The sequence below is a fragment of the Marmota flaviventris genome, chromosome 3 (assembly GCF_047511675.1).
Source record: "Marmota flaviventris isolate mMarFla1 chromosome 3, mMarFla1.hap1, whole genome shotgun sequence".
In the NCBI taxonomy this organism is placed as follows: Eukaryota; Metazoa; Chordata; class Mammalia; order Rodentia; family Sciuridae; genus Marmota; species Marmota flaviventris.
In genome coordinates, this window is record NC_092500.1 from 97,298,452 (window position 1) to 97,314,140 (window position 15,689).

At 33.7% G+C, this 15,689-nt stretch overlaps 1 protein-coding gene across 3 annotated transcripts in view; it reads left to right on the forward strand.

The window, feature by feature from the left end:
* Window positions 1–15,689, forward strand: part of Lrp6 (LDL receptor related protein 6) — a 190,762-nt gene that overhangs the window by 82,906 nt on the left and 92,167 nt on the right. For all 3 annotated transcript variants that reach the window (XM_071610133.1, XM_027955944.2, XM_071610134.1), the window contains exons 5-7: window positions 628–759; window positions 3,448–3,844; window positions 4,858–5,029. In XM_071610133.1, the coding sequence (XP_071466234.1) occupies window positions 628–759; window positions 3,448–3,844; window positions 4,858–5,029 (701 nt within the window). The remainder of the gene's footprint in view (window positions 1–627; window positions 760–3,447; window positions 3,845–4,857; window positions 5,030–15,689) is intronic.

A 15,689-nucleotide genomic window follows, 5' to 3' on the forward strand; every position in this document is an offset into this window, starting at 1 on the left:
TTCTGCTCTCTCTTCTGTTAATCTTTCCAAGGAACAGCTTTTCAACATTCTCCTTTTCTTGGCTTTCAGTACCTTCTATCGCAGTGTGTTCCTATCCTGTATGCTCATTAATCTTTAGTTACTATTAGTCAATGGAAATCATAACTTCCAACTGTATTATTCACCTCATACCTTACTCAGTGTATGGCCCCCAAGATTCTGTTCATAGGAATTTAATACATTTGAAATGTCCTGTACTTCCTGTCTTGCAGGCTCCTGCCATGTCCTCTATACTCCATGAAGCTTTTCCTCAGTTATTTAAACTTCAGTGACTTATTTCATGTTTGACTGTATACTTACATATAATGTGCAAGATTGCATTTAATTTCCTTGTTTTATTGTTGATTTTACCTTACTGATTAGATTGTGAGGATCTCCTACTTTACTTTTTGTTTATTACTTTTTGGATCTAAAGTGCTAAGTAAATTCTCAATGATTAATTCCTTGCAGATGGTTTGGTAGTCAAGCACCTGGATGACATTTGGTAATAATTGTGGTTTATCACAGTTTTTCATGTTATAGTTGTTAACATTTGTGTACTGAGAGTCTGGGAGGTCATCCTTAATCATTGTGATTTATATTTGACAGCTACAAATCCATGTGGAATTGATAATGGTGGTTGTTCCCATTTGTGTTTGATGTCTCCAGTCAAGCCTTTTTATCAGTGTGCTTGCCCTACTGGGGTGAAACTCCTGGAGAATGGAAAAACCTGCAAAGATGGTAAGAAGGAAAACATTTTAAGACAGCAATTGAGATTCTTTTTTTTTTAATATTTATTTTTTAGTGTAGTTGGACACAATACCTTTATTTTACTTATTTATTTTTATGTGGTGCTGAGGATTGAACCCAGGGCCTCACATGTGTTAGGTAAGTGCTTTACCACTGAGCCACAACCCCAGCCCAGCAATTGAGATTCTTTATGATTTATTTCTCTATAGTAAACTCTACATGTTATAGTGCTTTGGGAGACTAGTTACTCACAAATGGTTATATAACAGGAGTGTTTTATGGCATCTTTTGAATACTATTTAATCAGTTTTAATATTTTAAGAAATGTACTATTTTGGGAAAAGATAGGTACTATTTCTTTTCTGTCAGGTTTCATAGTTACTGATATCATAGCTAATTACTATGGGAATTGAGTATTATATCTCATTAAATACATTTTTAACTATAGGTGGCACTTGTAAGTAAAGAGCCTCTATAAAGGAAAAAATGTTTATTAAACCGTTTAGCTATAAAGAATATCATGGAATAAATATATTTTCTAACAATGGTTGAATGATATTTTTAATTGCATTTTTAATGTTAGAGAAGTACTTCCAGAAGAAGAAAAAAATTCCATATTACACTTTGCCTCTTCTCCTTACTTATTCTTAATTCCCTATATAGAGAGAGCATGTTGGAGAAGTATACTGATTTAGGACATTTCAAGGGACTTCTGATTTGGAAGAACACCGTTCTTCTCTTTTTCTTCTTAATGAGAATATTATTCTTCACCCTATGGATTACCATCTGGTTCTCTAGGAACCAGCAAGACCTGGTAAAAAAAATTGTTATGTTTAGCAGTGGCTTCTTTATTTAACTATGAAAAGCAGAAGCCTTTATTTCAGCGCAATAGAGAGTTCCTGGCAAGGAGGTCAGGGAGTCAGAAAAATGGAATTGAGTTCATGTACTAGATGTTTGTTATGACTTGGCATTGATAAATTGTCCTCATAGTCAAAGGTGAAGCAGGCTGACTGTAGTCTGATAGTTTCCATGGCAAACAATAATTTGGTTTCAATTTAAAACAAAAGGTTTTTGTAACGTTGCTTTTTTGTTTAAAAATGTAGCTTGACTTTAAAACAGAGGATTTATTTTAGCAATTGTGTTCTGTCTACTGCCTCACAGTTTTTGCAGATGTACATGTTTAACAGTTTTGAATTTTAGGCATACATTTGTCAGGTAGAGTAGACTGAAGTTAGCTATTATGTTTTGATCATAATACCCATATTAACAGCTTTATGACTTATTCATTTGCTGAGTTTTGATTGGTTTCTTTTGGCAGTCAGCAGGACCAGTGAATTGTATAGTATTCCTAGTTTGTACTTGATATATGGCATTTTGGGATATTCTTTCTCCATGTTAGAGTTCATTTGTAATTAGCTCTGGAGTTAAATAGCTGATGTTATGTTGAGAGGTGTCATTCCTCTAAGTTTTTACAAATATAATTCCAGATGGATGCTTGAAGTTTATGTACCCGTATTTTCTTTTGGACACTTTTTTTGGGGGTGGGTGGGTTAGGAATTTTTTCTTGCTCTTTTAGTTGTCATTTTGCTTATTATTTTTAATTAGTGTTTTGTAGTTACATGATTGGTGGTGGTTTACTTGAACACAAAAAATGAAAACAGTGAGCTTAATTTTCTCATTCCCAGTTATCTTTTATTGAATCCTAATTTAGGTTAAAAACAGTTCGTAAATAAATCCCATTTAAAATTCAATGAAATAAAAATTTTAAATTTTTATTCACTTTTTAATAGTACCATCCTGATTTTTATTGAGTACTTATATGCTTAGTATCTTCCTGAGTTTTATATTTATCTCCTTTAATTTTCACAGCGACCTTATGACATTTAAATGTAGAAATGAGGCTAGAGAGAGTCTATATTTTGCTTAAGTTTGTATAGCTACTTGAATCAAATTGGATTCACTACTCTTGCTACCTCCCCCCCACCCCACACACACTACTCTTACTCTTAAACACAGTATTATGTTTATCTGGTTCCCTCTCTTCATTGCTTTTTCCTTCTCCAAACTTCTCTTGTCCTTAGTTATGTCAGGTGTTGCCTTGTATTTCTTTGTTAAGACTGCTTTATTAAGATCTAATTCATATTCCATAAAATTCTTCAATTTCAGGTGTATTATTCAGTGATTTTTAATAAATTACAGAGTTGTTTAACCATCACAATACTGTAATCCAATTTTATAACATTCACATTGAACTCAAAGATTTTTGTCCTAGATTTCTGTAGCTTTCAAAACATGCTTCTTGAACAAAGGCTCTGTATCCTACATCTCCTTCTTCCTTTAAATATTTAGCTACTCAGAAATTACTTAGTCATTTTTGATTACATTTAATAAGTAATTAGATAGCTGAGTATCTAATTAATGAAACCAGGAAGTGTTTTCATTAATTCGTCCAATTCTTTATTTGGAGAGGTTAGCCATTATAGAGCTTGACCTCAAATAACTCTTTCTATTTCATTGTGTTAGTTTTCATTTCTACTTTAAAGAGAACTAATTTCCTTTTGTACTCATGTATTTTATATTTCTTAAAGAAGTTCTGCGTTCTTTCTTTAGAGAGGCTAAATTTTGGCTGTGGCTTTCAAGTGATTTTTTTTTTCCTTTCATTTCACTTTGTTGTTTTAGGTGCTACTGAATTATTACTTTTAGCCCGCAGGACAGATTTGAGACGTATTTCTTTGGATACACCAGATTTTACAGACATTGTTCTGCAGTTAGAAGACATCCGTCATGCTATTGCCATAGATTATGATCCTGTGGAAGGCTATATTTACTGGACTGATGATGAAGTGAGAGCTATACGCCGCTCCTTCATAGATGGATCTAGCAGTCAGTTTGTGGTTACTGCTCAAATTGCCCACCCTGATGGTATTGCTGTTGACTGGGTTGCACGAAATCTTTACTGGACTGATACTGGTACTGATCGGATAGAAGTGACACGGCTCAATGGAACCATGAGGAAAATCTTGATTTCAGAGGACTTAGAAGAACCCCGGGCTATTGTATTAGATCCTATGGTTGGGTAAGAAACTCTGCTGATAGTAAATATGTCTGGTGTTTGTGTTTCCTACAGGCATCTAAAAACATCAACTCAGACAATGTGAAATACATAAAGTTTATGTTAGTTTTAATAAATAGTTTTTTAATGGCTGTTTTTAGAATATAATGATTGGAATAAAATCTCAAGTTAGAGAATTTCTAGGGTTTTTTTTTTTTTTTGCCTCAGATGTCTTAAATAATTTATCTTTCTAAATTAAGTCCATATTTGCTGACTTTGGGTGTTGTCTGCAGATTTTGCTCAGATTGCATCATGACCATGAAAAATGTGGAAAGAAATTATTTTCAGAATTCTTTCCCTTCCTGTTGAAGATTTAATTTCATTCCATTTCAGTATTTATGGTAAAAATATTATCTTACTTCATATTTCTCCAAATATATGAATGATTTGGTTTCTAAAACCTTGTGAGGCCATATAGCTTTACTCCATTTTTGGGGGGGCGGGGAGCATACCACCCGGACTTTGGTCTGAGGTAGCACAACTTTCTACATACTTCCAAATGTTATTGTGGGATTCATTCTGGGGATGAACATAGTGACAAATTATTATACCTCATTGTATACCAATAATCATCCAGAAGCCACAGGAATGACTTGGCTTTTCAGGGAGAATTAGACGAATTCATTTTGTCATCTGGATATTCCTACTAGGATAACTTTTTTGTCAGAGAATGATAAGCATCAAGAAAGTTCATGGGAAGAGGCACACAATATTTTTAAAAAAATCATGAATAAATATGGAATCTTATTGGGAAGCATTTTCAGAATCAGTGTAGAAACAGTGTTCTATCTGAACATTCCCTACAAGCTTATCTACTTCTATTATAAGTTTCTTAAACATAATCTTCACATGTGAAGACTATGTATGTGTTATTTCCTTTTCCTTCTATGGCATTGACTCATGATAGCAGTGTAATATGTGTTGTGGATATCACTTCTATTTTCTATTTTAGGTTCAATTTCTGTATACTTCTGCAGGTACATGTATTGGACTGACTGGGGAGAAATCCCGAAAATTGAGCGAGCAGCTCTGGATGGTTCTGATCGAGTAGTGATGGTTAATACTTCTCTTGGTTGGCCAAATGGTTTAGCCTTGGATTATGATGAAAGCAAAATATACTGGGGAGATGCCAAAACAGACAAAATTGAGGTTTGTTTCTTACTTTTTCACTTTAAAACCAGTTTTGTATGTTTTTGACTTGGTAGTAATTTGGTGCAGATACTCTGGCCTCTTAATAGTTTTCTGGGGTACGGAAGGTGTCTTTTAGAAGTTTTACTTGATTTCATGTTTCTAGGGATAATGTATTATCTTCCACCTAGTCCCATGATTTCCAGGTTAGGCTGGTATGAGAAAGGGAGGTTCATTTATTTCTAGTCTTAAAAGCTAATGTGATTGTCCTCATTTTGGATAAAGCCATGTCCTGAATTTCCAATAGGCAGTTTTAGCAAACTAAAATTTTATTCTGTTACTGGAAGAGCTGGCTGTCCTAATTTGGGAAAATAAAGCCCATATGTGTATGTAACTTTTGTTGGTGTTACTGGTATAAAGGCAGGAGGTGAAATATATTAAATATTAAGTGGTTACATATAAACACTTTTTAAATTAATTTGTGGACTGTATGGGGGAGAGATTAATTAACCAAAGCTTAGGAAAAATATTTACCAAGTGGTAAAGTTGTTTGTGGCAATCAGATAGAATTATGGTGAAAATAACCAGTAATGAATATTTTATCACAGTGGTTTGTAAATATATCCTTGATATTGATGTAACATTTAAAATTCACAGTTTGAGTTAGGCTGTGTCAAAGGTTTCATGTATCACAAACTTAAGACAGAGTTAGAATCTTATTTTTCCTTTGAGGGATGCATGACTTCCTCCTTCTCGTGTAAGGAAGGGCCTTGAATGGCTCTTCAGGGAGCCACTGCACATATCTTACATATAGAAAATTTAGGCTCTAGACCAGTTATTTTAGAAAGGTGGTTCTGTGATGCTCTAGGAACTCTGAGGGAATAATGAATTAAAGGGATTTTCTTCCAGAGTGGAAAGTTGGAATAGAAGAAATCCATTAGTATTCCACCAGGCCCAGACACTGAAAATGGCATCTCTTATTTTTGCACCTGGTTTCCATTAACAGAAAATCCTGTATATACTAACTATATAAAATTTCTCCCTGTTGTGTTTCACTGTACTTCCTTACCTCCTTCTTAAATCCAAGTTAGTGTTTGAATCTTGGAGGACAGTGCTAATGAGACACAGGTGATGGATTTACTTTTCAGATACGCTGTTAACTTAATTTGGATCAGCTTGAGTACAAATTACCCACCTAATTCCAGCCAGTTCACTATTGTGTGTTGTTCCTCAGCCGTGGACCATATTTGAATGTGTTACCATTAGGAAAACAGTTTAAAGCCCAAGTGTACTAGAAGCATGTCTGTAGCAATGAAATTTACATCAGGAAAGAACACTTGATTTATTATCTCATAGGGATTTTTAAAATTCCACATTTAGTCTTTTTTTTAAGCTTCTTATAACTTTTTGATTAGCTTGAAAATAAAAGCATTATTTCTTAATGGGAAATTCTCAAGTCTTATTTTCCCCACTTTAGGTATATTTAATACTTTATATATAGCAATTTATTCCATATCACAACTTTTTTTTTTTTTTTTAAAGAGAGAGTGAGAGAGATAGAGGTAGAGAGAGAGAGAATTTTTTTTTAATATTTATTTTTTAGTATTTGGCGGACACAACATCTTTGTTTGTATGTGGTGCTGAGGATCGAACCCGGGCCGCACGCAAGCCAGGCGAGCGCGCTACCGCTTGAGCCACATCCCAGCCCCCATATCACAACTTTTTAAGGAGGGAGTCAGAAAAAGAAAAGAGTTTAGGTTCTGAGTAGCAGTGATTAAAAATGAATATTCATTTAACAATATAAAATATTAAACAGAATTTATTTTCTTTAGTTCACAGTGAGAACAGGTCTTTTTTTTTTTTAAAGAGAGAGAGAGAGAGAATTTTTTTTAATATTTATTTTTCAGTTTTCGGTGGGCACAACATCTTTATTTTATTTTATGTGGTGCTGAGGATCCAACCCAGCGCCCCGCGCATGCCAGGCGAGCGCGTTACCGCTTGAACCACATCCTCAGCCCAAGAACAGGTCTTAAAATTAGTATTCCTTGTGGCCTCCTTGTTCTGTCTTTTTGAATTGACCTGTATAAGTGAACAGTGGTGTCATTGATCCCTCACCTCTTCTTTCCTTCTTCCCTAAGTGGAACCGGCATCCTTAACCTACCTTATTTTTCTTCCAGATTTCTAGCACATAACTGTTTGTTATTTGTCTTCTTAATGACAGGTTGTTTGGTGTTAGTGGTGAATATACTTTCATTAAACTATATACATAGGACTTCCCCTTATTGTTTCTCCTGGAGATTCTGATGAACTTTAACTAGTTTAACAAAAACTTTTGTTGTTTTCCTTTCATAGGCTCTAGGAAATAGTAGAGCAGATATTATTACTTGTTCTCTTCTCTACAATGAGTAAAATTGCCTGTACATGACAAACTAAAGAAAGCAAAGCTCTTCATCTAAATTAATCTTGTGTAATTTGAGAAAAACTTAAGTTTTTCATCCTGAGAATAGTAGCAATTATGGGAACAACTGTCACCACCGTTTCATCTCTTTTTTACTTGGTTGTAGGCCGAAAATATTGAATTTGTAAACTTTTTGAAAGAAATACAATTTTTAAAATGCTTTTAAGCCATGTGCAGTGGTACACACTTGTAATTCCAGTGATGGGGGAGACTGACAGGAGGATCACAAGTTCAAGGACGGCCTTGGCAACTCAGTGAAACCCTGTCTAAAGAAATAAATAAATAGAAAGGGCCAGAGTATAGCTTGGTGGTAAAGTAACCCTGGGAAAAATAAACTACAGCCAACCAACCAACAGTCAACAAACAACAACAACAACAAAAACCCCACTTTTTTACCTCAAGAAGTAGTCCCTTACAGCTTTGTCATGACCATGAATGGAATGGGACTGTAAAAGAGTATCAGGTTGTGATTGTGGTAACCCTGTCCTTTTCTAGAAGACTTCAAATTTTTATATGGGAACAGACTGCTATGTATGTGTTAATAGTACACGTGAGAAGAAAAGGAGTTGTTTGGTGAATTGTTATGTGAATTATTGTATGGCAGTGTAAGGCTCTTATGTTTTGAGTGGAGCCCTTGGGAAGAGTTCAGAATGCTCATTCACTCAGGTTATTGTTTCCTTGGTGGGGATGCCTTGGATCAGCTTCTTCCTTTCTCTTTTTATAGGTAGCCATGTGGCTAAATGCTGGCTATATTAGGGTTTAGATCTAAGAATTCGGTTATCAGGGTAAAGGAATGGGGAACTGTGGATTTCAAACTTGACTGTTTCACTTATTGTTATAGGGTTTTAGAAAGAATTAATAGATTTACCTCAGATGTAAGTAACATCAGTTTTTGGAAAGAGAAGCTATACCTAGGGCATTGCTAATGATGTCACAATAAAAAAAAAGATGGTGGATATGCTGCTTTAATATAAAAATGTATATGTGAAGATATGTCTTCACTTGTCAGCTGATATTGGCCACTTATCTCTAGGTGTTATTTAGAAGGTATTGACTGGTACTTGTTTCTGTTTGTTTTTCATTACATTGAAATGATTTCATTGCCTTTTACAAACAAACTTTCTAGTTTACTTTTTTTGTGTTGTGTTCCAGCACCTTCTAGTTTTTATTAGTGCTCTAGGGCCTCCTGTATTAACAGGAAGAACACTTTTCTGCTAGTGGAAGCCTTTATTTTGCATGACCCTACAGTACTCAGAATAAAATGCATCTTAAGAACATTCTCATTTAGTCATTTTTTTCTGCCCAAAACATCTGTTGTACCTAGGATCTACAGTACTGCTTTCCAATAGCAAAGAAATGTTATTGGTAATTGTTAGCTTGCTTGTATTTTCTTGAGGATGCTTTTCTCATTGTATTCCACTTTAACTGAAAAAAAAATTCATGTTAAATCTTCTTTCTCCCACCCCATTATTTCTGAACTTTGCTGACAGTGCTGCAGCACCCGGCAGTTACAGGTAAAAAGAGAGCTTTTCAAGTCTACTTTAAGATCTTGAGGATTTATTCAAAATCTCTGTTAATATAAGTTTCCTTACTTTAGAGGATATAATATTCATAGGTAGTTATGTGCAAATCTAATTACACCTGGCACAACTTTGTTGGGAAACAGACAGATTATTAGAACTTTTAATGCCAAGAATTTTTGAATAAAGAGTGTATTATTGTCTATGATGTGTGCTGAAAAAACTTGGCATTTGGTGAATGTTCTGTTTCATATTCTAAGCCTGAAATTGCAGGGCTACATTTTCCTCTGATGACAACTTCCTCTGTTTTATCAATACCCTAATAAGGAAATTTGTTTCCCAAGTATTCAGATTTCTTTTTGAAGGAATTTCTTTGTCTGGAATCTTTAGCTGGCATATTGTGAAAGTCTGTCAAAACACACAAGGATCTTTTTATGATTTTTCCTACTGTTGATTTCTAGGATTAATTTTCTTAAATAATAGTAACAATTATCTATTGTTGAGATAAGTTTTTCTGATTATATAGCAAGTATCAACAAGAAATCCTTTTGAATCTTGGCCAGTTCATAACATTCAGTCTTCCTTAAAATTGATTATACTTTCAGTTTGAGAAATCTCTGAGATAGTGAACTTCAGCTTCTGAATCTTTTGTCCATTTCTGCTATTTTACCACACATATGTATGTGTGTGAATATGTATTCTTCCCCCATCTTTATGTCATATGATCACAAAATGATTGATAAACTTTATCATTAGATTTGTCACCAGAGTACTTTGATTGCAGACCTGTATTCATTGAGTTTTGAATATGGTGTTGTTGTATTATATCATTTTGCAGGTTTTTTTGGTGGGAATGTATCTCATGAAAATGAATTTGTGAATTCCTTTTATATACAGTTATCACAGCATCATTTAACTTGTTATAACCTCAGTAACCAAAGCAGTACATCATTCAGTTATATGCTATTGTCTCATTTTTCACTCTGCTTATCCTAGCTCTTTTTTTTTAAAATTTCAAGTATATAATCAGAGAAACTTACTTGACGATAGGTGTAATTATGCTGTCCTGAACTGCCATGGCAAACCCTAGAGCCTCACCAAACAAAATGCTTTGCCTCAATTAGGAGTTTTTGGATAGTTTCGTAAAATTAAGATAATCAGATACAAGTTAAGACTTAGCACTTTAGTGATCAAGTTTGAACTTGCCTTTGAACCATTTTTTAAAATGAACTGTTGGGCTGGGGATGTAGCTCATTGGCAGAGTGTTTACCTAGTATGTGCAAGGCCATGGATTCAGTCTCCAGTAACACAAAAAATAAAATAAATAAATATATAACCCCAAACCCCCCAAAAAGGTCAACAAATAAAGTGTACTACTGTTATACTTTTTTAATTCATGTTTAATGTAAAACCATTGAATATTTGTGGAAGTGTTTTTAGTTTCTTTCTTTCTTTTTTTTTTTTTTAATAGGAAAATTCTGGAGACACCAGAGGCTGTCTCCCCAACGTGAGTCAGTGTTTTTTTATTTTTATTTTTTTAGTTATCGGCGGGCACAACATCTTTGTTTGTATGTGGTGCTGAGGATCGAACCCGGGCCGCACGCACGCCAGGCGAGCGCGCTACCGCTTGAGCCACATCCCCAGCCCAGTGTTTTTAGTTTCAATGTGGTTATTTTTAAAATACTTTATTCCTTTGGTTTTTGTAACTCCTGAAGGAAAAGAATATTGTTTTTAATGTCCTACTTTTGTAGCAATTTATAACAGTATTTAGTAGTAAAGAGTGGTAATCTCTAAATCTTTTTTAAATTTTTGATACTGGACATTGAACTAAGGGGCACGCAATCACTAAGCCACATCCCCAGCCCTATTTTGTATTTTATTTAGAGACAGGGTCTCACTGAGTTGCAAAGCTTTGCTATTGCTGAGGCAGGTTTTGAACTTTGATCCTCCTGACTTGGCCTCTGAGCTGGTATCTAAATTTTATTGAAACAGTTTTTTAAGTTGTCAATGGACCTTTATTTTTTTTTTAATTTAAAAAAGTCTTTAAATTTTTAAAAATATATATTTTAAAATTATAGATGGGGGGCTGGGGTTGTGGTTCAGCGGTGGAGCACTCACTTAGCACGTGTTAGGCCCTGGGTTTGATCCTCAGCACCACATAAAAATAAATAAAATAAAAGTATTGTGTCCAACTACAACTAAAAACTAAATATTTAAAAAAATAAAATAAAATAATATATGGCCACATTACCTTTATTTTGTTTTGTTTTTATGTGTACTTATGATTGAACCCAATGCCTCACATGTGGGAGGCAAGCTCTCTGCCATTGAGCCACAACCCCAGCCCTGGAACTTTATTTTTATTTATATATATGCAGTGCTGAGCATTGATCCCAGTGCCTCACTTGTGTGAGGCAGGTGCCCTATCCTGAGCTACAACCGCAGACCTATTGAAACATTTTATAGTATTGGACCCTACCTTAGTTTTTGTTTGACACTCCCCTCCCCCATTCAACCCGGTGACCTTAGATAATACTCATGATTTCTGGTCTTTGTATTTTGGACAATAAGATCCTTTGAACCAGATAATATATAAGATTCCTTGTAGTTGTAGCTTTTCCAATGTTACTGTATTAACTGTTGTCTTAGTTTAAGAATGGATAGTCTACTTCACTTTGGGAGAATGTCAAAAAAAATTTATAAAACAGATGATATGAGTATTTTGTTTTTTTCTTTCAACTCTTCCTTGTTTGCTATGGATGTACTCCCTAGTTAAAGAGAACTTCTTGTTAGGGGTTTCAAACTTTAGTAACTTAATTTTACTGAAATAATATCCATTTAGATTTTGTACTCACCTATATACAGTCTACTCCATTACTAACATGGTTGTTAAGCTGTTATTTGATCCTTGCCAAGCATATTAATGTGTCTTTTTTTTTAAAGGGAGTCCATATAAAATATTGTTTTTCAGTCCGAAGATTATTTAGACTAGTGGGAACCTACTATCATTGTAAAAGGTCATAGATGTTTTATTTTTATTGTTTTTAGAATGGTTGGAAAGGGTAGGTGGACAGAAAATGGCAAAGATCATAGTAATTTAAACTTGGGAAGCATAGCTGGTAGGTGTTTTAATGTTTCAGTTTAAAGTTATCAACAGCTATTTAAAGATTCGGGGTCTACTTATTTTTAGAGTTATCTATGATGAACAAAGAATTTTCTTTCAGTTTGTTTTCTACTCTTTAAGTGTGGTGTGCAAAAAATTTAGAATTGGAAAGAATGTAATAATGCAGATCTGTAATTTTTTTTTACTGAACTCCAACATAGACTTTCCAAACTCTTCATTCATGGTGTTATAAACTTGTCATTAGGTTTGATTTGAAATCATTTATTATATTTTTGGTAGAATGGTATTGTTTTAGCATTTCACTTATAATTTTGAGCATTAGAAATCCATCAGACTTTTAAGGTTTTTAAGTAGAAATAAAATTAGAGGCTGTCTGTAATTAATGTAGCCTCTGTTCAGATTTTTTTGTTTCTGTTTATTTTTATTTTTGAATTGACTGTGATAACTTGGTTTTTATATTTTGTGAAAATATGTAATATTGCTTTTGTTTAGCTACTGTGTTATTCCTAGAATATAGAAAAAGTCCTTCTGTGCCACGTAGATTTCACTAGTGTGCAGATAGTAACTAAATATGTTTCATAGATTTTCAAAGTTTATTTTATTTGAATTAAAAAAAAGCTGTTTTTGGATTTCTTTCTACATAGTGTTCCCCACTCCCAACATTTCCTCTTTCTATCCAGGTGTCTCACTGAAAATTCAGCAATACTGGATCCTTTTTGTTCAGCATTTTTTTTGTTGCTCCAAGTTATATATCTTTCTATTTAGAAAGAATAGAATTTGGTTTCCTAATTCTTATACAGTACTTTTTGTGTTGTACTCTTCTGTCTTATTTTTTACTGTTCACTTTGAAATAATTTCAGACTTAGAAAAAGAATAATATCTTGTACCCAGGTTCATTTTACATAATCAATGCAGTTATTAATGTTGATGCTTTTTTCTGTCACTCTTGCTGTGTTTATTAATTGGAATTTTGTAAGGAAGTGCTATCCCTTCTCCCCTGTTCACTTAATAAATTATTTACTTACAACAGTATGCATGGATGTTTATTTTATTCTAGAGGTTATATCTCCTTATGATTACTGTTGCAGGATTTGTCAAATATTTGACATAGAAAACCATCTTTTTTTTTTTTTTTAAGTTGTAGTTGGACTCAATACCTTTATCTCATTTATTTATTTTTATGTGGTGCTGAGGATTGAACCCAGGGCCTTGCACATGCTAGATGAGTGCTCTACCACTGAGCCATAATCCCAGCCCCCAAAACCATCTTTTAGTTGACTTTTCTATCCTTTTCACATGCCCCATCTTTTAAATACCTTTTTTTGTTGTTGTTGTAGATGGACACAATACCTGTATTTTTTTCTTTATGTGATGCTGAAAATTGAACCCAGGACCTCACACATGCTCAGTAGTGCTCTACTACTGAGCCATAATCCCAGTCCCCCATCTTTTTTAATTGTGATGAAAACCACATAATATAAATGTTTCATCTCAACATTTTTAATTGTGCAGTACAGTAGTATTGACTGTATACACATTATTGTCAGTAGCTCTCTAGAATTTTGTCTTCTTGCAAGACTGAAACTATAGCCATCTCCTCTTTTCCTTTTCTCCAACCACCACTCTCTGGCAACCACCATTCTACTGTGTGTTAAGTACTTTATAGAGTTTAAGTACTTTATAGATACCTCATAAAAGTGAATCATGTATTTTTCTTTTCACAAATAATTTATTTTACTAAGCATTGTTCTCAAGTTTCATCTGTGTTGTAGTCTGTGACAGTATTTCCTCTTTTTTATTGTTATTAAGCCTGAATGGTATTCTAATGTGTTTATATACCACATTTAATCTGCTCATCTGTTGATGTACATCAGTATTACTTCTACTTTTTTATTATTGTGAATTGTAATACAACAAATGTGGGAGTGCAAAGATCTCTTTAAGATCCTGATTTCAGTTCTTTTGGATGTATACCCAGAAGTGAGATTGTGGAACTATATGTATGAGTAATTCTGTCTTTTAATTTTTTTTGAGGAGCCACCATCATTTTAAAAGTACTTTCCAGAACAACAACATATTCCAGCTTTATCTTACATTACTTCTGTCTCAGCCCATCAGCTAGTTCGCCAAGGAGCCCTGTGTTTTTTTTTTTTTTTTTTTAAGAATAATACTATTTAAAATTCAGTATTTGGGCATAAGCTTTTTGTATTGGTACTGGAGCAGTCTGCCTTTTATTACTAACCTATTTTTTTTTAACTCAAGTTTCAGATAAAATTTGTTCTGATTGTGCTTGAAAAGAATGAAAGGGAAGGAGACAGTTTTCCTTTGTTTACATGATGTTTTCTCCCTTAGGATTTATGTGGGACTTCAAGATAGTAGGGCTCTCAGAGAAATATCTTGTGAAGCAATTGAGTATAATTGATCAAGGTGTTGTTGATATTCATCATAGTAATGCCTTTATTTGGAAAACAGTTCTTAATTATGTAATTTTACCAAATAATTCAGATTTTAGAAAAATTTGATAACCTTAATAATTCTGAATCTCAAAAAGAGCATAGTGAATTGCAGATGTTTAGTATTCTAAGCATGATTCTTACAAAAAATATTATAAAACTACCTGGTATAGCTATGCTACTTTTGTTCTTTTTTCATACTAAAAATCACTTGTATGAATTCATATGATATGTCTTGAACTTAACAGGTTAAGATGGTTTGAACATAGCACTGTAACTTACGGCTCTTTTTGATTTTATTGTTTTTACTAGTTATACATGACAGTAGAATATATTTTGACACATTATATGTATAAGGAGTGTAACTTCCCATTCTTGTTGTTGTACATGATGTGGAATTACATTGGTAAACACAGGAAATTAATGTTTGATTCATTCTTTCTTTCCTATTCTCATTTCCCTTCCCTTCATTCTCCCTTGTGTAATCCAAAGTACTTCTAATCTTCCCTACTCTCCCACCCCCTTATTGTGATTTAGCATCTGCATATCAGAAAAAACATTTGGCCTTTGGTTCTTTGGGATTGGCTTATTTCACTTAGCATGATATCCTGTTCCATCTAATTACTGGAAAATTCCATAATTTCATTTCTCTTTATAGCTGAGTAGTATTCCATTGTGTAATTGTGCCACATTTTCTTTATCCATTCATCTGTTGAAGGGCACCTAAACTGATTCCATAGTTTAGCTATTATGAATTGAGCTGCTATAAACATTGATGTGGTCGTGTCACTGTAGTGTGCTAATTTTAAGTTCTTTGGGTATAAACCGAGGAATGAGATAACTGGGTCAAATGGTGGTTTCATTCCAGTTTTCTGAGGAATCTCCATACTGCTTTCCAGAGTAGTTGCACCAATTTGCAGTTTCACCAACAGTGTAAAAGTGTACCTTTTCCCACACATCCTCACCAGTGTTTATTGTTACTTGTGTTCTTGATAATTGCCATTCTGACTGGAGTGAGATGGAATCTTAGTGTAGTTTTAATTTGTATTTCTCTTAATTGATATATTTATATATATTTGTTGACCAGTTGTGTTTCTTCTGTTCTTCCTGCCCTTTAAAAAAAAAT